Raw genomic sequence first — 23,419 nt, 5'->3', positions numbered from 1 at the left:
GGACAAATTGATCTCACAAAATTGATAAAGCATTTGCTAGTTATGAATACTTCTTAATTACTAAATAATCACATAGCTTTTACATTTTTGATTTGCTCAACCAAAACAGTGGCTAAAATTACACATTCGCTCCCCATTACTTAATTATCTTTATTACCTAGAATGGCCAGATGTAGAAGAAGAGAATGATGATGATAATTCTGAGGGGCTTCCTTCTGTGCATTGAACAGGATACACATCTGTTAAACTGCTCAAGTTGGCAGATCCTATAAAAGAACAGTTGTGAATAAATTATACATGGTATTGTGAAAGATGGTTAATATAGTGTGTCTAGCATCTAATTAGTTATGGTCAAAAGATTTCAGTGTCAGTGAGAGCAGTTTGAAGTCAGAAGGTGTCAGATCCTTAATACTTTTAGAGAAGCTAAAGCAGACTTCAGGTCAATAACTTCTATTAGATGAAGTGTTCAATTACCATTGTTGGGTTTTCACATTGATTCCAAGGCTCTATCCATATCGAGAAGGCAAACACTGATGAACAGCCTTGGTTCTGGAATGTTTACTGTTCGTTTGTTCTCCCTCTCTCTCCCCCCACAGATGCTGCCCAATTTATTGAGCATTTTCAGTATTTTCTGGCTTTATACAAGGATTCTCTTGAGCTTACTGGCAATGATCATTTATCTCTCAATTAACATCACTAAACAAAAACGTCTGGCTAGTAGCAAGATACTGTAAATGCAGAAACCAGAAAAAGAAACAGAAAATGCTATAAATACTCATGAGTCAGGCGGCATCTGCAGAAGAAAACATATTTTGGTTTTATCAACCTAAACCGCCTTCAACTATAAAGTACCTTCTGAATATGGTGACTAAAACAGTAGCACTCGGTGTAACTTCACTAATGTGCGGCCAATTGCTACAAGCGTTCTATTATAAACTGCTGCAGTTGTACACTAGATGTCTGTTTCATGTACTAGTCATCCTGAATTACTTTACACTGCAGCTATTGGCAGTCTCTCTCCATTTAAATAACAGTTTGTTAATCAATCTTCCATCCAAATTGACCATGACATATTCAGCATTTTCCTCCAGTTGCCAATGCTCTGCCCATTCATTTAACCTATTAGTATCTTTCTGTAAGCTTTTTGTATAACCCTCTTGCTGTCCCATGTACTTCTGCACAATCCATACATTTGGCTATGATATTTGCTCACTACAGTCGGCCCTCCTTAACTGCAAGGGATTGGTTCGGGACCTCTCGCGGATATCAAAAAATGCGGACGCTCAAGTCCCTTATTCAACCTGTCTCAATGTGGTGGACCTTAGGACCCAGCGGAACTCCGGACCTTATTTAACCTGTCTCAGTGCGGTGGACATTAGGACCTGGTGGCGAAGCTCTGAATCCGCAGTGTTTCTGTTCATGAAAATAATCACGATTGAAAATTAAGTGGAAATAAAGCGATTGGAAAGAGGTGAAACGCCATCGGTCACTGGAAAAGCATTAGGCTATAGTCGGTCAATGATCGGAACAATCTTAAAGGATAAAATGAAAAAGGCCCTGCCCTGGTGAAAGCTACAATTATTACTAAGCAACGCAATGGTTTAATTATTGGGTTTTAGGTTTTTGATCCTCCACGTCAACCCGGCACGGATGGAGAGCGCATTTGGGAGCAGTCTGTTACTGGATCGAACTTGGGAACTTGAGTTCCCAGGCCAGCTGCTGAAACATTCATTTCTTAAGTGTTTTATATGCATAGAAAGGTAAAATATATACTGTATACTAAGATAAATGTTTGACTAACTGATGCTAAATAATACCGGATGTACCTGTTCCGACTTACATTTTTAAGAGAACCATTTTTTTTCGATCCCAATCCACGATAACCTACACACATCCTCTCGTATACTTTAAATCATCTCTAGATTACTTATAATACCTAATACAATGTAAATGCCATGTAAAATTGTTGTTATACTGCATTGTTTAGAGAATAATGACAAGAAAAAAAAAGTCTGTACATGTTCGAACAACAAGTGCTGGAAGAGCACTTCCAGGTTTTCTCGATTCACAGTTGGTTGAACTCGCGCATGCGGAACTCACGGATAAGGAGGGACAACTGTACTTTGAATCACTGATGTTAATTATAATAATACCGATCCGTTTGCAATCTCATGGTCACAGGTTGCCAACCTGAAAAAGACCTTTATTTCTCTACTCCTTGTTACCCACGAGTCAACTAATCTTCCTTCCATACTATCATTTAGCACTGCAGGCTTGTTCCTTACAAAGTTTGGTACCATGTTGAACACTGTATTACATCCAGTTGAATTATATCTATTCCCTTTCATCTGCTCCATTAAGAATTTTTCTCCTAGTTGGGATACATTTTAAGCAACTATTAGTCTAGTTAAAGGATAAAGTATTTTGTAAGCCAACAAGTGAGGACTAATTTCTAAAACTACCTATTTTAAAGTCAGTTACTATAAATCTACAATAACTGGATCACACACATTAAGATTATCTGCTCCATTTTTTATTCCAGTGAAAGTCAAAGGAAACTTGGTGGAATTGGTCACAAATCCTTTCCTTAGAAAGCAAAAGAGGAGGAAATAGAAAGGGAACCAAAGTTACTTTCATAAACTAATTCCTCAATAGTGGTTAAATCAATAGAGTCAAGATTTCCATGTTGGTCAGCTGTTGCTCTGACAACAAGCCCAAAAATCCTCAAACTGGATGGATCCCCAGCCAATATAATTTTTACCATTTTAATGTCTTTAAAAGATGTCACTTAAAATTGAAAGGGTTGTAAATATTAATATGTACAGGGTAGATTTCAAAATAAATTGATACAAGTGAAAAGCTAGAAATGAGAATGGAAGGAAGATGGAAATTCAATCAGCATCTCAATCATTTTACATACTTGGGATCACATCACTGCCCCGTAAATGAGCAGTGTTTCCAAGGTATTGTAACTTCATGAAGACCTTTGCCAATAAAAATGCTGGACATGGATGTTAAAGTTAAGTTATCTATAGAGAGTTGAAAGGAAATAGATATTTTGCTGAATTTATTCATTTAACTATTGCTCTCAATTCTTTAACTATTGCATATTTTAGGCAGTAGCACAATATTATCTTTTAACTTCTATGTTAAAGCTGAAACTTCTGGGTGCTTTCCTCTGGGCAATGATGAAACTCAAATTTCTCTGCCTTTATGGTGAATGTAATTCAAGTTAGAGGGAGAAAAAGTCTGATTATCCACATCTATTGTAATATGTGCTATCCTTTCATCTCTTCCCTTCTCACCATCCAGTAACCAGAACTGTACTTCCATCTGAAATGGCAATTCATTTGCATTTATTCCAATCTAGTTTATTGCATTTAGTGTTCAGAATGACATCACTATACTACAGAATCCAAATGCAGATAAGGCAATTGCTTTGAGAGCACCCAAATTCAGTTGGCAAGACCAAGCCTAAGCCTGAATTTCTAGTTGCCTGCCATCTTAATTCCCCATCCCAATCATATTCGGACACGTCTCGCTGTAGCCTGTAGGACTGCTACAAAAAGACCCAATGAAAGCTTAAGAACAATCTCTCATCTTTTATCTTAGTATGCTGCAACTTTTGCTACTCAAATTCTTGAACTTTAGGTAGCAAACGCTTTCTCTCTAAGTCAGAACTAGCCCTTCATCCCTGTATTATGTTGGCTTATTTTTTTTCCTCTATTGATGTAGTCTGGCCTGCTGGACACGTTCACAGCCTTACTATTAAGAAACATATTAGAGAAAAGGGAGCTTAATGAGCGTGTAGCTGCCATATTAAGTCATTGGTGTCACCCTATAAGATGTTCCCAGAAGACGACTATGTCATGTCATCAAAAACTGACAAACTTCTACAGATGTATAGAGGGGTGAGTATACTGACTGGTTGCATCATGGCCTGGTATGAAAACACCAATGCCTTAGAATGGAAAAGCCAACAAAAAGTAGTGGATACAGCCCAGTCCATCACTAGTAAAGCCCTCCCCACCACTGTCGCAGGAAAGCAACATCTGTCAGGGACCCTTCATGTTCTCTTCTTGCTGCTGCCTTCAGGATGAAGGCACAGGAGCCTTAAGTGCCACACCACCAGGTTCAGGAACAGTTATTACCCCTCAACCGTCATGCTCCTGAACCACACTGGTTTACCTCACTCACTCCAACAATGAACTGATTCTACAACCTAAGGACTCACTTTCAAGGACTCTATGACTCATGCTCTCAATATTATTAATTATTGTTTTTCATGTATCTATTTCCACAATGTCATCTTTTGCACATTGGTCACTTGTCCGTTTTTGATTGTGTATTCACTGATTCTATTGTTTCTTTGTTTTGCAAGAAAATGAACCTCTGGGTAGTAAATAGTGACACATGTACTTTGATAATAAATTTACTATCAACTTTGATAATCCTACAAACCCTTTTAATATCTTCCTTGCTATAAAAACTATTTGTACCTTTCCTTTTACAATTCTGACTATACGGCATGGACTGAAGTGATTATAGTTTTCATCCCAGATTCTGTCTGAATGCTGAGCATTTCTAACATAGTTTTTCTTTCAGATTTCCAGCAACTGTAGTTTCCTTTTACATTTTCATTAACTATACACCATATTGATTTCCTTATTCAATAAAAGTATTTCAAAAGTTTGTGACTAGACTGATACTTTGAATGTGTGGGAAATGGTTAATCGAATGTGCTGAGGTTTAAGAATGGAGAGAGGTGACTTAATTTGAACATTAAAGATTTGACGGGTGTTGAATTGACGATGTGGAGAATATGCTTCCTGCTCTGGTACAATCGAGGGGTCATCCATTTTGGACAGAAAATAGGAAACTTTTTTTTTCTTCTTAGATGATCATGCCTGTGTCTTTGGAACTATTTTACTTAAAAAAACAGTAAAAGTAGCCTTTGATTATTTTTATGACAGATAGCTTCTTGATAGGCAAAAAAGTGGAAGGTTATTTGGGTGTAGGGAACAACAAAATCTTGATGTTGTAAGCATCTTAGCTGTAGCCTTATTGAATGAGAGAGAAAAAAAAAAATCAGGCTCAAGAGCCAGCTTTTATTTTCAATTTGTGTGTTCATTCAGATTTGGGGTCGAGAGACAGAATGGGCTCAGGATATCCAAAAAGATGCTGCAATAAACAAAAATAGTAATAACACTGCTTCCACAACTCAGGGAATGAAGACAACGGAAGTGGATAGTGTACCTTATTCTTCAAGGAGAAACAGAAATAGACCACCAGAACAATAGCCACTCTTAGTAGAACCCTGCAGATTAATTTTACTAACTGAAGATTCGTAAAAGAGTTACTTGCATTCACATCTAATAGTGAAAAAATTGATATGGCAATATTTACCCATTCTTTCTGCCCTTTAGCCAAATTTAAAACATGTAAAAGAACTTGTCATAAATGACATTATACAATCATTTGAAGGCAGTGCAGTCACTAGCTATCTACATTACTATGTGATGATGAAATCATTTCCCATTTCTGTGAATAAAACCTTATTTTCATAGAAGCAACTATAGAGTGTTACCCCACTAACAGTTATGCTAGGGTAATACTGTTCACATCAGGAACTTTAGCTGAATTCCTTGAGAAGTGGGGTTACTCAATTTCCTGAGGATTCAATTTCCTGCACTGTTAACTGTTTTCCTGACTGCTGTTGGTGAACTGCAGTTACAAAGCTTTGGAATAAACTTCATCTGATATTCAAAGATTAAGCAGCAGCTGCAATACACAAGTATAGTTTTACAATGTATCAGCAATCTTCATATTTAAAATGTCTCAAAGGTAGGTATACAATTAAATAGTTAGTGCAAAAGTCTGATTCACAATCTACCACCTCTGAGTGACCAACTGCTCTATGATGGGACAGTTCTTTTCTATGCCCAACTTTGACCTTCCCAGAACATTCATCAGCAACATGGAACAAAACTACAGGAATGATCAAGATTAGCATCAAAACATTATAGTACTTATTAACAGAGTGTGTCTTAATGCTAATGAGAACTCATAACTATGACAGCTGGTAGCACCAATATCTTATGGAAAATGATAGTTGGTGACTTGGGATAACGTAGCATTGGAATAACTGCACATAGAGGAATCTATGTTAAAATACTGCAAACTATATGGATATTCAAAAGTTATGGCAAGGTTTATACTGAACTTAATACTCTATTAAAGCAAAACTAAATGCTTATCAACTGAAACCAGTTATAGCTAGAAAATAGTAATTTCTTTAAAGATGCAAATAAAATATGCAAAATTAAAATACTTGTTTTAAAACACCAAATTGAAAAATTACTAAGTTTTGGAAATAATCAGATAAAAACACATTGAGAGATATCTTGAAATTCAAGTTTTAGGAAAACCTCTTGGTATTTGGAAATCAGAGCACCCATATATCTGTTGATTTGTGGCAACACCTTAGCAGGTATTTTGTTCAATAAGGTGGTAGGTACTTTTGAATCTTGAATGTACAGTAATGAAAATGATAACCAAAAACAAGTAAAATAATTGGTGCAGATTGATTAGAAAGTAAAATGAATTGTGTTTTTTTTTAAATAGCAAGGTATTTACCAGGACTGATTCTGCCATTATTATTTTGCCTCTGAAGAAAATCCTTATAGCAAACAGAACACATGCCATTCGTTCGTGGGTTCCCATAAAATCCACAGCCAGTGGTGCACAGCATAGGCACTTGAGTCTGGTTGGTTTCTTGAGCCATGTTCCTCCAAAAGACCTTTAAAACAAGTTTTTAAAAATGTTAAGAATCATTGTCACCAAGATACAACAGTGAAAACACTCATTGCTGTTGTAGATTGTACTGACATCACTACAAGCAGAAAAATTTAAAAAAATTAAAAACAAGTTACAGTGTTTGTTGAATGCATCTTAGCAATATACAGCTACTATTTTCCACCCTTTCCCAAAGTCTTAACTGTACCAGAATAACATGCTGTCTACTGCAATCCTCTACAGCATATGGTTGCAGAAACACTATGGAGGAAGGGGTGAAGAGAAAGGGGAGGGGACATTGGAATATATTAAAAGCAAACTATTCTCCACTTGACTACCTCAGGGAGTAACTGATGCCAGGGACAGCAATATTGAGTTTACACATTAACTTATGACACAAAAGTCAACTGTAAAATTGGAAGCAATCAACCAATTCAATGTTGCCCACAAGCAGCTAATTGATGGGCTTTTGCAATTTATAATCAGCAAACTGAACAAAACTTCCAAATGCATCTGCAGAGTAATTTGACAGTGTCTTGTCTCAAATCCTACCAATTTTTAATCAATACTCCATAGAGAGCAACCTACCTGGATGCATCACAACTTGGTACGATGACTGCATTGCCCACGACAACAAGAAACTGCAGAGAACTGTGCTAATAGCCTTTCCTCCATGGACTGTCTATACTTTTTGCTGCCTCTGTAAGGCCACCAGCATAATCAAAGACCCCACCTACCCCGAACATTCTCTCTTCTCCCTTCTTACATCAGGAAGTAGATAAAACATGAAAAGCAAATACCACCATACTTAGGGACCATTTCTACCTTGCTGTTATATAACTGTTGAACGGTTCACTAGGATGATAAAAGGGACTCTTGATCTCATAAACCACCTTGTTATGGTCCTACATCTTATTGTTTACCTGTACTGCACTTTCTCCATAGCTGTTACACTTTATTCTGCATCTGTTATTGCCTTACCCTTGCACTACTTCAACTCACTGTGTGATGATTATATGGTTATATGATGAAATCTGTATAAACAATATGCAAGACAAGCTATTCACTGTACCCCAGTACGTGTTACGATAAAAAAAATCCAATCAACAGCACAGAACAAGTGAAGCTGAGGGGTACATAACATTTGACTGCTTTACTTCCTTCACAATTACTTATTTTTTGTAAATGTATATGCAACAAGTTTGTACATTTAGCTGTATTGAAAGAATCTAGGCAAGACATCTCCTAAAATTATAGAAACAGTATTCCCCATAGGTATACAAATAGCTAGTTAATTATTTCTCTTAATTCTAGTAAACAGACCAGCTGCATCAGAGATTGGGAACCAAACAGTGACCTTTTCTTGCCATCAGCTTAAGATATTCTGAACAAATGGGCTCAAATAAAATTACATGGAAATTGAATTCTTGCATTTTAAACTTTTACTACTTCTTTAAAACATACATTTACTAGTACTTTGCAATATAACACAATGCAACATCGTACAGAAAACAAACTTCAAGATAGTTTGCTGGGAATGCTATTTACAAAGCTCAAATATCCAGAAGTATGAAGTATGAAAGCTTCGTGGAGCCAAAGACCTTGTGGAATGATATACACTGTCAGATAGTTTACTCTACCTGCATTTCAAGTTTTGGTTTGCCCTCATTTGCTGAACTACAAGTTATTAATAGTGCCATCAGAGCACAGAACTTGTTGTTTACTAGACAGACCATTCAACCCATCATTTCAATGTTCACTCTCAGCAGAATAATTCCAGTGTGATGTCTCTCCCCATTCATTTCCCTTGTAGTTTTAAAACAATCTCTTAGTCACCCATCAAGTTTCCCTTACTGCAGGGATGGCCAACCTATGGCGCATTGCATCCCAGTGATAATTTAAAAAAGCCTACTCATACAAAAAGTATTAACCAAAAACCGAATTGTAGAAAAAAAAATCTATAACAGGAATTCCAAGTAGCTTAAGAGCTAGAAATGGGTTTTATTGAGAATAAGTCTAAAACTTAGCAATTATTTTTAGTGATTTTATTATTTCGTGCACATCTTTTGGCGAATGTTATCTTCTTTCACATTAATCTGTTTTAAATTTTAAAAATGTTCAATGAGTCAAACTAGGAAAGAAGGACTTTCGTTCCGCAGTCATTCCATATTCCATAACTGTTCAATACACTTTTGATACTTGTTTAATCCTGAGGCGCCAGGCATCTGCACCAGCAGGTTTTTGCCAGTTTACAATTGACAGTCGTGCGCTATGGAGTAGTGCTTTGTTCATCCTTTGTGAACATCTGCAGTTTTGTACTTTTTCGAAAAATAAGTCTTATTTTTACATTCAGTTACCCACAACAGCGCAAAAGAAAATGAGCAAAAGAAAAGCAGAAAGTGATAGTAAGCGTGAATTCAATGAACAGTGGGAAAATGAGTTCTTATTTATAGTGGGTCAGTCAGGAAAACCATTGTGCATTGTTTATGAAAACAGTTTCTCACATAATAGAAGACAAGATCTTAATAGACAATAAATTACAACATCAGAATGAAATAGAAGAAAAATTGAAGCTAGTGCTTGGGTCTGAGTTACAGAAAGAATGTGATTAAGAGAAAGGAAGAAATCAAAAGACGAGAAAATATATTTGTTAAAAGTCTCGTTAAGGTAAGTAATGTTATCCTGTTTTTATATTAAATCAACATATCATGTAAAAATGCTAAATATGTCTATATTAACATATTTTTACAAGAATTGAATGGGGGTACGAGAGTTGTATGGCACATCTGAACTCGTGCATGAAAAGATTGACGCATGGAATGTAAAAGGTTGGCCACCCCTGCCTTACTGTTTTGATATTCCATTACATTAAGAGGCAACTTATAGTAGCAAATAAGCCCAACTTTGAGAGGTGAAAGAAAACCAGAAAATATTGAAAACAGAAACACAGAAAAACAATACAGGCCCTTCGGCCCACAAAGCTGTGCCAAACATGGCTTTACCTTAGAACTACCTTGGCTTACCCATAGCCCTCTATTTTTGAAGGTGAATTATTTGAAGTGCAAAAGTGAAAGAAAGACTGAACACAAGAACGACCAGATTTAAACGGTTTGCTTTCTGGCTTAGGGAGCTTGAATAGTATTACATTAACAATTAACATTGTACTAATAATTACATTACCTCAGTTTTGAATTAAATGTGTAAATCCAAAGTTTAGGCTGAGGTACTGTTCCTATGACGTTAACAATGCAGTAATGTTAATTAACCATCTTCAAATGAGTTGCTATTTACTGGGAATATTTTCCTTGTTATAACATACTGGCTGATTTATACATTAATAAAAAGCCATCTAAAATTTGTTATTATTTTGCTAGCAACATGTGGACACTATTGACAAGTCATTACAGATAAAAATTTAAACAAAAACTGATCAGCTTAAATATTAAATTTATCTGAATTTTGGGAATCTCAACACAAGGTTGTTTAACAGCAAAATCAATTGAAATGTAACTACTTAGCTACTCATGGGAGAAATAAGAGTCTACAGACATTATTTCATTTGTGAAACTCAAGCTACTAAAATGGAGGTCTACAACAATAAATAAACGCTACTAGTTTTATAGTCATTCTTACATTCAAACAGAATCATACATAAAGACAACTACTGGTTAATGTCTGAAGTCTTAACTGAAAGCATCAAATTAAAGCTACACATTTCTGGAACATTTATAGAATTCAAAATTTTTCTATTATATAGTTCAAAAGTCTAACATAAAACTAACAAAATTAAAAGTAGACATTTGGCCCAACTATTCTGCTGCGTACAAGGCAATTTTCCCAATTTGTCGACCATTTCTCCTACTGAGTAAGATACTTTTCAGTTCCTTTCGCTTACATATGCTTATTCTCTGGGTAAAGAAATTCTTCTTTATCTGTGACCTGTATCAGTAAGCCATTATATTTTTGCCCCAGATTTCCTCTACAGGTTTGGTTTATGCAAATTCCCCAACATATATTTCACAAAGCTGCATTCCCCAGATCATAGTGAATGCCAGTACACAGCAGGATGAGTGCTGTTATCGTGGATGATTTGGTACCACTGGACCTGTAATTTTAATTAAGTGATTTGCATATGGAAGCAGCACAGGAACCTGCAAGCTATATGTTTCTTTAACTATTATTGCATTTTCAATTTTCTAATTATTGTTCACTATTTTTTAAAATCTCAACAAATTGCCCAGTAAAAGATCAATGGCCGTGTAATACAAAATGCTTATCTATTATTTTCATGATCTGAAATCTAGACCAATGAAACTATTGGATGGACAGCTGAGAAATCAGAATCGAGTTTAATACCACTGGTATGTCGTAAATATGTTGTTTTGCAGTAGAAGGCTAAAATATATAATAAAAGCTTTAAATTAAAATAATATGTAATTAAATTAAATTAGTGCAAAGAGAGTACAAAAAAATTTGAGGTAGTGTACATGGGCTCGTTGTCCATTTAGCAATCGGATGGTGGTGGGGAAAAGGCTGCTCCTAAAACATTGAGTGTGTCTCTTCAGGCTCCTGTACCTCCTCTTGATGGTAGCAGTGAGATGAGGATGTGTCCAGGGTGAAGGGGTTCCTTAATGATGGATGCCGCATTTTTGAGGCAATGCCTTTTGAAGATGTCATTAATGCTAGGGAGGCAAGTGCCCATGATGGAGCTGAGCTTGCAATTATCGGCAGCTTTTTTCTGATCTTGTGCAGTGGCTCCCTCCAGACCAATTAGAATCCTCTCCACAGTACATCTGCAGAAATTTGTGAATCTTTGGTGGCATATAAAGTTTCCTCAATCTCCTAATAAAATATAGCCACTGCTGTGTCTTTTTTGCAATTACATCAATATGTCAGGCCCAAGATGGATCTTCAGAGATGTTGACACCCAGTAACTTGAAACTGCTCATCTTTTCCGCCGATTCCTCAATGAGGACCGGTGTGTTCCTGAACGTCCCTTTCCTGAAGTTCACATTACTGATGTTGAGTGCAAGGTCATTGTTGTGTCACCAAACAGCTGATCTATCTCTCTCCTGTTCGCTTCCTCATCATCATCTGAAATTCTACCAACAATGGTGTGTCATTGGCAACTTCACAAATGTCATTTAAGGTGTGTTTGGCCAGAGTCATGAGTGTAGAGAGAGTAGAGCAGTGGGCTGAGCATGTATCCTTGAGGTACACCAGTATTGATAGTCAGCAAGGAGATGTTATATCTCATCTGCACTGACTGTGATCTCCCAATGAGGAAGTCAAGGATCCTGTTGCAGATGGAGGTACAGAGGTTCAGGTTTCAGAGCTTGTTGATTAGCGCTGAGGGTATGATAGTGTTGAACGCTGAGCTGAAATCAATAAACAGTCTTACGTAGGTCAGTTTGTTATTACTACAATGTTATGTGCATTTGCATCACATGAACTGAGAAAAATAGTTGAATCTCATACTTATTTCACCATAAGGAACATCCTTGGCAATACTCATCCACTGCATCAGTGAATAAAAGGGTGAACCTGTGCTGAGCTGCAAATATTCCATTATTCAAAACACAAGCAAGTTTGACTCAAACCGCCAAGTACATTCAACCAGAGTGGTAGCCGTGGAATCTAGAGGGGTGGGAGAGTGTAGGTGGCTGGCAGGGAAGGGAAGTCATGTTTACACTAGTTAGCTCTACTTCAAATTTGCACTGCTTTTCTCCTGTTAAAACAAAAAAAAACTTTGCTCACCACTCTTAACTACGCAGGGAAATTCATATTTTTAAGACAGCTGAGTAGCCCAGTCACATTAGCTAGTCTGGCCATTTTGACAGATTTAGTTTCAAACTAAGAATAGCTAATGTGAAGGCCTTTCTTAACTCTCATGCTGCCATCTAGGTTGTCAGAAAAGCAACTCGTTCAAAAGAAACAAAGATGTTTACAGTTAAAACTCCTTAGATCAAATATATACCCAGTAGCTGCTTTATTATGTATACCTATTTGCTAATGCAAATATCTAATCTGTCAATCATGTTGCAGAAACTCAATGCATAAAAGCACGCAGACATGGTCCAGAGATTCAATTGCTGCACAGACCAAATTTCAGAATGGGGAAGAAATGTGATCCAAGTGCCTTTGACCAATTATAAGTGCCAGATGGGGTGATCTGAGTATCTTAGAAACTGCTCATCTCCTGGGATCAGAGGAGAATGGCCAAGCTGATTCAAGCTGACAGGAAGGTGACAGTAACTTACTTAACTATGCATTACTACAGTTGCATGGCACAGCACCTTGATCCTTGAAGTGAATGGGCTACAGCAGCAGAAGATCTTACTGGGTTTCACTTCTGTACCTTATAAAGTAGCCGCTGAGTGTATATACTGTAGTTATTTGCAAATATTAATTTTCCCTTTTGTTGTAATGCAGTCTTCTTCTAATCCAGTTTAATACGATTTACAAAATTACCTTTAATTAGTTTAAAATGACTTTAAAGAACATTAAAGCTTGTTGCATCTTGTTTCATGTAAAAATAAGCCTGGATAAGTTACTGAGACCAATTCAGCAATGCCACAAATTTCAAACTCAAAAGACTATTACCTCTTAAAAAATACATTGTTCCCTAATTAAAGACGACAGTAAAAGAGATTTCAAACAAAGTAGTTGGATATATAGCCTCAACCTACTTTCCTAGAAGCCTGTGAATTATGAATGTCTATGGAAAAAAGTTAATGTGCCTCAGTTGCCATTTTAAACTTCCAGTTTAAGATGGCACTACCAAAGAAGTGTGACAGCTTACTAGTAGTTTCAAAGCTAAGGAATTTGATTAAAAACATTACGAATAATTTTTTTTTTAAAAAGATGAATTGTGGTGAACTATTAAAGTGAATTGCGGGTGATTTTGAGAGATGTGGCCTGCTGGTGCACTGCAAATTCGACACACTTGGAGTTGGAGCTGTGGGGTTGGAGTGTACGAATCGGAGGGGAGAAGACAGGACAGAGGAGTTTTGATGCTTGTCCAACTAACCCAGGTGAGAGGTATATCGCTCTGAATGACGAGCCCATTTGGAGAGGTCTTTAACAGCAAAATCCAGGTCCAAAGTGAATTGCTGGCCAGCGTGTTCTAGACCTGGAGCAATTTGCGGCAACAAGGTACAGGTCCTAATGTGAGGTACAATCTGCTGTTTCGACAATCTAAATGCTGGTCCATACAGACTGGAAGGGCAGGGCGAGGTTGTAATGCGCTGGGTGCCCAGCCAATTTGGAGAGGTTGAGAACAATTTCTTCTGCAGTGAACTGTAGGCCCAGATTGATTTGCCACAGTGAGACCCCGTTCCTAGTGCAAGGTACAATCTGCTGTTTGAACAATTTAAATGCTGGCCCAGATATACTGGAGGCTCCTCTCTCCACGAAGCTAAGGCTCAATTTGGTTCAGAATGCTGTTGTTGGCGCTCACTTCTGTTGTTTGCATGATTTGTTTTTCTTCTCCACTTCTGTGTGCATTGGGGGTGGGTCTTTATTTTTTTTAATTGGGTTCTTTCGGGTTCCTTGTTTTGTGACTGCCTGTAAGCAAACAAATCTCAAGGTTGTATAATTTATATATTTTTTGATAATATATGTACATTTAATACTTCATACCTTCCAAGCTACAATATACAAACTGATCTTAATATACAAATAAAAAATATACCTATCCAAATTACCTACATTAAAGATAAGGTGCTATTTGAACTTACTGTGGACAGCACTGGAGTAAGTTAGGAGGCCGAAGACAGAGGTCTGATTGGGAGTAGATCTTGGGACTAAAGTGGCAAATGAATAGATGCTCAGATTTTCTCAGGAATGAGTAGAAGTGTTCTGCAAAGTCACCCAGTCGTTGGCTTCTCCAGTGTAGAGGGGAGCACACTGAAAGTACAGAATACAGTACACTAAATGAGAGGAGCAAGTAAATTGGTACCTTCCCTGGAATGGTGCCTAGATTGTGCAAAGGAAGAGGTAAAAAAAAAAAAAGAGCAGGTGTTACATCTCCTGTATCTGCTTGGGGAAATGCCCCAAGAAGGGGAATAGTTGATGGAGATGGAAAAGCTGACCAGGAAATTAAAGAGGGGACAATTCCATTTGAATGTTCAGAGTGGAAGCAAGGTTAGGAGGAGTGTCTGACGATGGAATCCTACTGAAAGTATCAAAAACTACGGAGGATGATCTTCTGAATGCGGATGCTGGAGGGGTAGGTGAGGACAAGGGGGCTGGAGGGGATGGAGGAGACCCTTTCCTTGTTTTGGCTCTGAGGAGGGAGGAGTTAGAGTGGAAGTAATGTCAGTCTGGTTGATTGCAACTTAGATTAGCATTTCAGTCAAGTATCAAACATCACAAAGTACTCACATTAAATTAACTGTTTGTAATGTGATATTTATTGCTGGTATAATTAACTCATTTAACATCAACCATTAGTTACTACACTGAAGAAACCTATTCAAATAAAGCTTGTCACCAGCTAAAAACAAAGCAATAGCATAATGTTAAATATATACAAAGAAATAAGAGAAAGTTAGTTTACTGAGGGTAATTCAGAACAGACTTTAAAATAACTTCAGGCTCTAGAAATTAATTCTCAAACTGTAAACTCGCTCATCTTCTACCAATCAATTCTTCAAGTTTAAAAAAATAAAAACAAATCGCAGCATATACCTCAATTTCTTGATTTGTGTATTATCTGCATCCTGACTGGCTGTAGTTATCACCCTCCCCCAGGTTTAATACTTCATTGTTTAGTAAGCATAACTAACCATCAGTCAATGTGATGTCATTTCTGCAAGCCCCACCCACTGTTTCACATTAGCCAAATATGGATTTTTTTTTAAAAAGTGAAAGATACAGTTATGCTGAACTTAAACAATGGATCTAATTTTCTGCAGGTTGGTCTAGAGAGAATTATTACAATCACAGAACTGTTCCAAAAGATAGGAATATTACATCTTCTCACATATACACAGATTGTTTACAAGTGACATCAAATCAATGGTCTATCTCAAGCTGTGAATATTCCCATAAGGAAATCAACTCAAAGGATTTAATTTCCCAAGGAAATAAAACTTTAAGGCAAAGTGAACAAAACTCTATGGTGAGTTTTCTGTCAATGGACCGAAGTGAAAAAGTAGAAACCAACAGAAGCATTTATTAAATCTAATGGAACAAACTAGAACTAATTAAGTATAGAGACTTGTGTCACTTTTTTTCCCCTGGACTCATAAAAGGAATAAAACACATGCGTTTGTATTACTTTATGCCATCCCTGGAACAGAGATAAGGCCACCACCAATCACTCCTTTAGAATTCTCTTCATATTTACCGACTCATTTTTCCAACCACACTCACTGTCAAATATTCCTGACAGAAGAAAATCTTCTTCAATCCATTTATCAACATTCACCCATATAATTGGTTTGGCCATTATGCCAGATGAGTCACAACTACATCTTGCTTCACACTCCAGTGCCCAAGCTCATCATTTCAGGACTATCCTATTGGCAAAAGGATATTCTTGAGGTGCTTTCTGTACAGCAAACTAACTCCTGAAATTCTCACCCCACTTTTGTCTCCTTGAAACATCACACACAGCTTAATACAAGGCCACATTTTTTTTTTTGCCATGAGTGACCAACTGAACAGATGCTTCACTTTTCCCAAAATGTCCTCAAGTCCTCTGTAGTCCATATTCTTCTCTAGTTTCTCTCATCCCTTGTTCCCAGATCATCTTGCCCACAAGTCCCACAACCTGTTCCCCTGAACTTAATTCCTTCTGAAGCCACCACCAATCACCATCTACATATTTTCCTACAGAACTCTAAATTACGTTTTTTTAAACTACTTCATTTTCCAGGATGAGGACACTATTTGAGAAGGTAATGGCAAACCACAGTCTTGAAGCATCTAGTATGCTTACATTAGGAGAAAGTTGTTAGGATTTGACCCAGAGATGATAAAATGTATTTCCAAGTCAGCATAGTGTGCAAAGAGCAAAGTCAGGTTTGCCATATGCACAGGTATGTGTATGTACAAGTACAGTGAAAATTGCTTACAGGGAATCACCGGCACAGAGCCACAGATAAGCAGCATCAAGAAAAACAAACATAAATTGTACACAATTTTAACAAGAAAGAACCTGCAAGTGGAGATGTTTGCACGAGTCTGAATTCTTTGCCTTTCTTGGTGGTAGAGGTCATGGGTTTGGGAGGTGCTGTTAGTGCAACTGTAGTGCACGTTGAGGCGACTATGGATGGTGTTAAGCTCCTTGTGTGCATTTAGACTTGCACTCATCCAAGTGTGTGAAAAGCATTCCATCATACACCCAATTTGTGTCTTGGAGTTGAAAACGTTAGGTCTTGGCATTTCAGAAGGCTCACTTGTCACAAGATATCCAGTCTGACCTGTTCTCATGATTACTATTCAGTAAGGAACATATTTAACCGAGTTTTTAGTTACGCCATTTCAAAACCATTAGCGGAAACTGCTTCCTCTAAATAAAGCTGCAACTCCCCTCTGCCGCTTCAACCTTCCTTCGCTCCCCCAAATGCTTAAATTTATCACTTCCTAGATTCATGCCCACCTATCCCATAGATATGCTGAGAAATGGATCACGTGCTGGAAAGTGGGACTTGTTCAACAGGTACTTAATATTTGAAAGAACATGGTGGGCCAAAGGATCAGTCTTTATGCTCCACAACAAAACCATATTGTGCTTATCAGAAACACAAGAAATTCTGCAGACGCTAGAAATCTTGAGGAAACATACACAAAGTGCTGGAGAAACACAGGTCAGGCAGCATGAAGAGGAGTACACATTTGACATTTCGGGTGAAACTGGTATTTGTTTACATGAAGCTAAGCAACCACAGGTGGCAGAAAACACTGTTTCTAGCTTTCAAATAGTGGTTGTAATTTGGGTTACAATATAAAGTAAATAGAGGTGTGTGCAACAGGGTGTAATAGTTAATATGAAGGATTCTAAACCACATATACACAAATTAGTAAAATAAATTGGTACTAAAATTTCTGTAATATTTTCAGATTGGTATGTAAAAACTGCAAGGAACAGATCATTGTAGATCTAGCATTATAGAGTTTGCCTAGTCCTTGCCTTCTACCTGACCCCCCCCAGCCTCCACATTCAACAGATAATTCTCCATTTCAGCCAGCTCCAAAAAAAAATTGAAGACCAGTCACATATTCCCCTTTACCCCTTTCAGCATCTTGCAAGAATCGGTTCCCTCATAGCTCTCTGCCTCGCTCTTCCATCCATATGTATTCCACATCCTCTGGCACTTTCCCCATACCACCACAGCATATGCAACACCAGTCCTTTCACCCGACCTTTTTCCATTATTCAGGGATCTAAACAGTCCTGGGTGAAGCAGCAATTCACTTCTTCAATCTAGTGTAGTATATTCAATATTCATAATCTGCCGTGCTCTTCTTTGAGTGAAGACAGTAGAGGAGTGATCTGAAGAGATGCCTCCCACTTTAATACACCGACGCACTCTGACCTCTTTGAACTCCTGCATTATCACAGTGAGACCTAATGCAAGCTTGGGGAACAAGATTACTTCTTCAACGTGGGCACACTGCTGCCTGCAGAACTCTGTATCAATTTCATGTAGCTCACTGTCTGCACTGTCTGGTCATTTCATCCTGTCATGCTGGCACAGTCTGTTATATCATCTACTAGAAATCTCCTTTAGCTTCACCACTTAAACCACATCACAGTAACAAAGCTTAATATGCTTGCAGCTTGTCCCCAATAAGCACTTGGACCCAATCCATCAGGGATATTCCCTTTTACACATCCTTCCACACCTTTTCCCCACTTAAAAACTTCCATTTCTTTCAGTTTTGACACATTAACTATTTATTCTTCCAAAAGAATTCTGTCTGAATTGCTGAGTGCAGCATTTTCTGTTTTCATTCCAGAATTTTACATTATGTCTGAGGGTGATATGGTTCAATCTGAAATCAGGGTATTCAACCTAAACAAAAGAAAATTAACATAAAAGGGAAAAGTTGGCTATGGTAGATTGGGAAACAATACTAAAAGAGACAAATAATGAGTAGTATTTAAATAATAATGCATGAATTGCAACAAATATACACTAAAATACTGAAAGATGACAGGAAAAGTGATTAAACTGGAGGCAATATTAAACCCAAGGAAAAGAACTGTAAATTTGCCAAAAAAAAATAAGCCAAGGCACTTTAATCTTCAAAAACATGGTTAAGAAATCACTTAAAAATAGAAAATCAAATACAAAAGTAAACCAATCAGGAAAAAATACTGGAAAATCTGTAACAGGGAAAAGTCTAGTGAGGGGAAATGTGAATAAATTACCGACAAGAATATTTATAATGAGGAAGTGACAAATATTTTTCTTATCTGACTTTAGGAAAGACAATACAAGTTTTAAAAAAAGTTCAAACAGGGGCTGATACTAATAAGGAATTAGCATCAGTTAAAAAAAAATTAGAGAAGTTAACAAGCCTAAAAACTATATGTAAGCTCAAAGATTTGATGGCTTATGTTTTTGAAAGTGCTAGTCATAGAGAACTCTATCATCATCTTTCAATATTCCGTAGATTTTTGAATAATTCCTGCAGATTGGAAAGTCTGATGTGACTATTTTACATAAAGATGAAGGGAGAGAAAACAATTGTAGATGTGTTAGTTTGGCAATGGAAGAGATAAAAATGCTGAAACCTACAATGAAAAATGTGGCAGCACAACAGTTACAAGAGACTATCACTGATCAGAGTAAATGTGTCTGTGACAGAGAAGCCAGGTTTGATTAATTAGCCAATTCTTTGGGGGGGGGGGAGGGGGGGATGTATCCAACAGAAGATACGGGTATAGTCGTTTTTTTATGTGGCTTTTGATAACATCACTCAAAAAAAAGGTTGGTAAACAAAGTTAAAACACAGAGTTAGTGGTAATATATTGAGTTCATTAATAAGAAAACACGAGTTGGAACATACACACACTTGGGTTTACTGTTTGTGACTCGTGGGCATCTGCGATCAGTGCCTAGACTCAAAATATTCCAAATTTATCAGAGAATGCAATGTAATATTTCCATTTTGCTCATGACATAAAACAATGGAGATGTGAATACTGAGGATGCAAAAAACACTTCAAGGGATATAGACAGAATGAGTGAGTGGGAAACGAGAGATGGTGAACAATGTGTGATAATGAAAGGTTATCCACCTTGTTAAATGCTGAATTGTTTTAAACTGTCTAGAGAAAGAAATATTGATATCCAAAGGGATGTCATTGTGTACAAGTCACTGAAAGGTAACATCCAGATGGCACTGGCAACTAGAAAAATTTCAAAGTAAGTGTATTATCAAAGCCTCTATTGCAAGAGGATTTGAGTACAAGAATAAAGACATCTTATAGAATTATATAGGCCAACAGTGAGACAATGTCTGATGTATATTTACTGGTTGTATCATAGCCTGTCATAGTATGAAAACACTAATGCCCTTGAATGGAAAATCCTACAAGAAAGTTGTGGATATGGTGTAGTCCACAGGAAAAGCCCTCTCCATCATTGAGAATATCTACATGAGATGCTGTTGTGGGGAAGCAGCTTCCATCATCTAGGACCCTCACCAACCAGGTCATGCTCTCTTCCATCAGGAAGATACAGGAGCCTCAGGATAAACACCACCAAGCTCAGGAACAGTTATTACCCTTAAACCATCAGGCTCTTGAACCAGAAGGGATAACTTCACTCAAATTTACTCGCCCCATTACTGAACAATTCCCATTAAATATGAACTTGCTTTCAAGGACTCCAGCTCATGTTCTCGATATTTATTTTTCCTCTCATTTGTATTTGCACAGTTTGTCCCATGCACATTGGTTGTTTGCCCATCTATTGAGTGTGGTCTTTCATTGATTCTATTGTGTTTACATTTTTTGTGTATGCCTGCAAGAAAACAAATTCCAGGTTTGCATTTGTTGACATATACAGTATGCACTTTGATAATAAATTTACTTCGAACTTTCTGGGATAGTAGAACTCTCACATAATGGAATATCAATGAGAGTTATCTGGCATGGAAAGTGGCTCTTTGGCCTACTGGCTTTACTGACCAACCTGCCTAATCCAAGGTAGCCCCATTGCCAGCACTTGGTCCATAGCCTTGCACCTGTCCAATTATCTTTTAAAAGCTGTTACTGCACCTGACTCAATCACTTCCTCCGGCAGCTCATTCCAGAGACACCACCCTACATGGGAAAAAAATTGCCCCTTGAGCATTTATTAAATCTTTCCCCTCTCATCTTAAACCTCTGCCCTCTATTTCTTGATTCATGAGCCCTTTTTTTAAAAAAAAAAGAATGCATTCAACTTTTCTACACCATTCATGGCTTTATGCACCTCCATAAGATCATCTCACCCCAAGGAATAAAACCTGTCTCACCCCTCCCGGTAACATCAATCCTCAAGTCACGCAACATCCTTGCAGATCTTTTGTGCACTCTTTCCAGTGTAATACACATTTTTCAAATAGCAGGGAATTCAAATCTAAACAATATGGAGGACATTGTGTGGACTTGACCTTTATTCTTTATAGAGCTTAGAAGAACGAGAGGTGACTTCACTGAAGTGCACAAAATTCTCAAATGACTTTTTGGAATAGTGGCAGGGAGGATGCTTCATCTGCCTAAAGAATTAGAATGAATGAACTTCCCTGCATTAAAGGAATCAAAGATGAAAGAGGCCCAACAGGAATATCATACTGAGGTAGATGATCAGGCTTCATCTTGTTGAATGGCAGAGCAGTCTTGAAGGGCAGAATTCAGTATTCCTGCTTCTGTTTTGTATGTCCCCATTAACTAAAGTTTAAAGTTTTAACTAAAGATTTATTCTGCTGCAACCTGAATGTATTGTTAAATGATTACTCCCAACAAAGAAAGCCCCTTTCCGCTGTTGTGGCCAACCACTTTCCACAAGATGTTATATCTTAAACTAATATAGATTAAGTCTGGGTGTGAATAGTATCATATCATTGAACATTGAAATCTATGCCTGCTAATATGAATCGGAGAACAGCAATATTCTTTATGAAGACACACGGGTTAAAATTATGTCAATAAAATCCTATGAAAACGTAATGCTGTTGGTTTTCAACTAATCAAATACATGTATCATTATTTTATCTACCAAAATGGACAATCTCAGATCTTCCTACACTAACTGTGCAAATTCCTTTAGACTCTGCTGCTAACAATTCATTTTCTCCACTCAGTGCTGTGCCACTTCTGTAGAAGCCATTCTTACTGTATGATATTCTGAAACATATAGTAAATGTCATATTATAACAAGCTTATTTAAAGCAAAGAGGTTTAAATAGGGATTTATGAATATTCATACCTGCACATGTTCAACATTCTGTCAAATGAGGTGCATAAAAAAACACTGGGATTTAAATTTATTCCAATAATCCTACAGTCTTGTTTCAAGATTTCTCTATAAATAAACTACTCTAACATTCAGACTGAGTTTGGAACATTGTAACAGGTGCAGTGAACATTGAAATTTTAGGCCAAATTCTAAAGTAGTTTTAATTTTCATCAAAATTGTTCTCTGATAATTACTCAGGGACAAGAATACTTCTGTTAATTAGAATTAATCTAGGCTATCATATCATAAAATTAAAATATAGCTCTGGAATATAGTTCTCATCATTTAGGCTAGGAAAGCATTATTAGTTCTACCACCAATGGCTGTACATATAGAAAGAAAATACCACTGCAAGATGGTGTGGTTGACTTCATTCTAATTTGAGCACTAGAAGTCAGAAACAGATCAAGTTATATATGTTTGCATCCTGCTTTAATAACTAGTTATTTACATTTACCCTTGTGTGAGTGCATAATGGGTCACGTGCACACACATTGTAAATTCAATGTTAGAGTAGTTATTTATAGAGAAATCTTTGAACAAGACTATAGGATTATTGGAATAGATTTAAAACCCAGTGTTTTTATGTACCTCATTTGATAGAAGGTTGAACATGTGCAGGTATAAACATTCATAAACCCCTATTTAAACTTCATTGCTTTAACCAAGCTTATTATAATATGACAATTACTATACATTTGATCATACCACAAGAATGGCTTCTACAGAGGTGGCACATTTGATCTACCCCAACTCGGATAATCAACTGTAAACTACCCATGTACAAGATATTTACTCTCACCTCCCCTAAGCCATGACAGCACCAGTGAAGATCAAGTACAAAACAAAACACTACAAGTGCTAACAATCTGAAATAAAAGCAGAAGTTGGCAAATGTTTAGCTGGTCAGACAACATCTGGGGGAAAAGAACATGCTGCTGACTGTGGATGGCCAATTCTGATACAAAATGACAATGTTGGTTCTCTGGAATTATTCAACAACATTTGACATAATGAGAGCGTGGTGTCCAGAATCTAAATGAATAAGTTCCTTGTACATACAAAAAAAAAGGTTTAAAAAAAGCTTGGAATTCCCTTCTATAAATGGAATTGGTGCTAGGTCAATAGTGAAGAGGGGCAATGGCAGTTTCATAAATTTA

General features: G+C 37.1%; 1 protein-coding gene across 9 annotated transcripts in view; it reads right to left on the bottom strand.

Annotated features, from left to right (window-relative positions):
• Positions 1–23,419, bottom strand: part of zfand6 (zinc finger, AN1-type domain 6) — a 67,124-nt gene that overhangs the window by 30,567 nt on the left and 13,138 nt on the right. For 5 of the 9 annotated variants that reach the window (XM_072278390.1, XM_072278398.1, XM_072278391.1 and 2 more), the window contains exons 2-5: positions 14,535–14,703; positions 14,255–14,361; positions 6,637–6,799; positions 158–266 (exon numbers count right to left, since the gene is read on the bottom strand). In XM_072278390.1, the coding sequence (XP_072134491.1) occupies positions 158–266; positions 6,637–6,799; positions 14,255–14,269 (287 nt within the window). In that variant the 5' untranslated portion in view covers positions 14,270–14,361; positions 14,535–14,703. The other 4 variants (XM_072278395.1, XM_072278394.1, XM_072278397.1 and 1 more) reach the window with 4 other exon arrangements.

Source organism: Mobula birostris, chromosome 14, assembly GCF_030028105.1.
Source record: "Mobula birostris isolate sMobBir1 chromosome 14, sMobBir1.hap1, whole genome shotgun sequence".
Lineage (NCBI taxonomy): Eukaryota > Metazoa > Chordata > Chondrichthyes > Myliobatiformes > Myliobatidae > Mobula > Mobula birostris.
The sequence above is the reverse complement of the archived record's forward strand: the minus strand, read 5'-3'. Positions and strand labels throughout refer to the sequence as shown.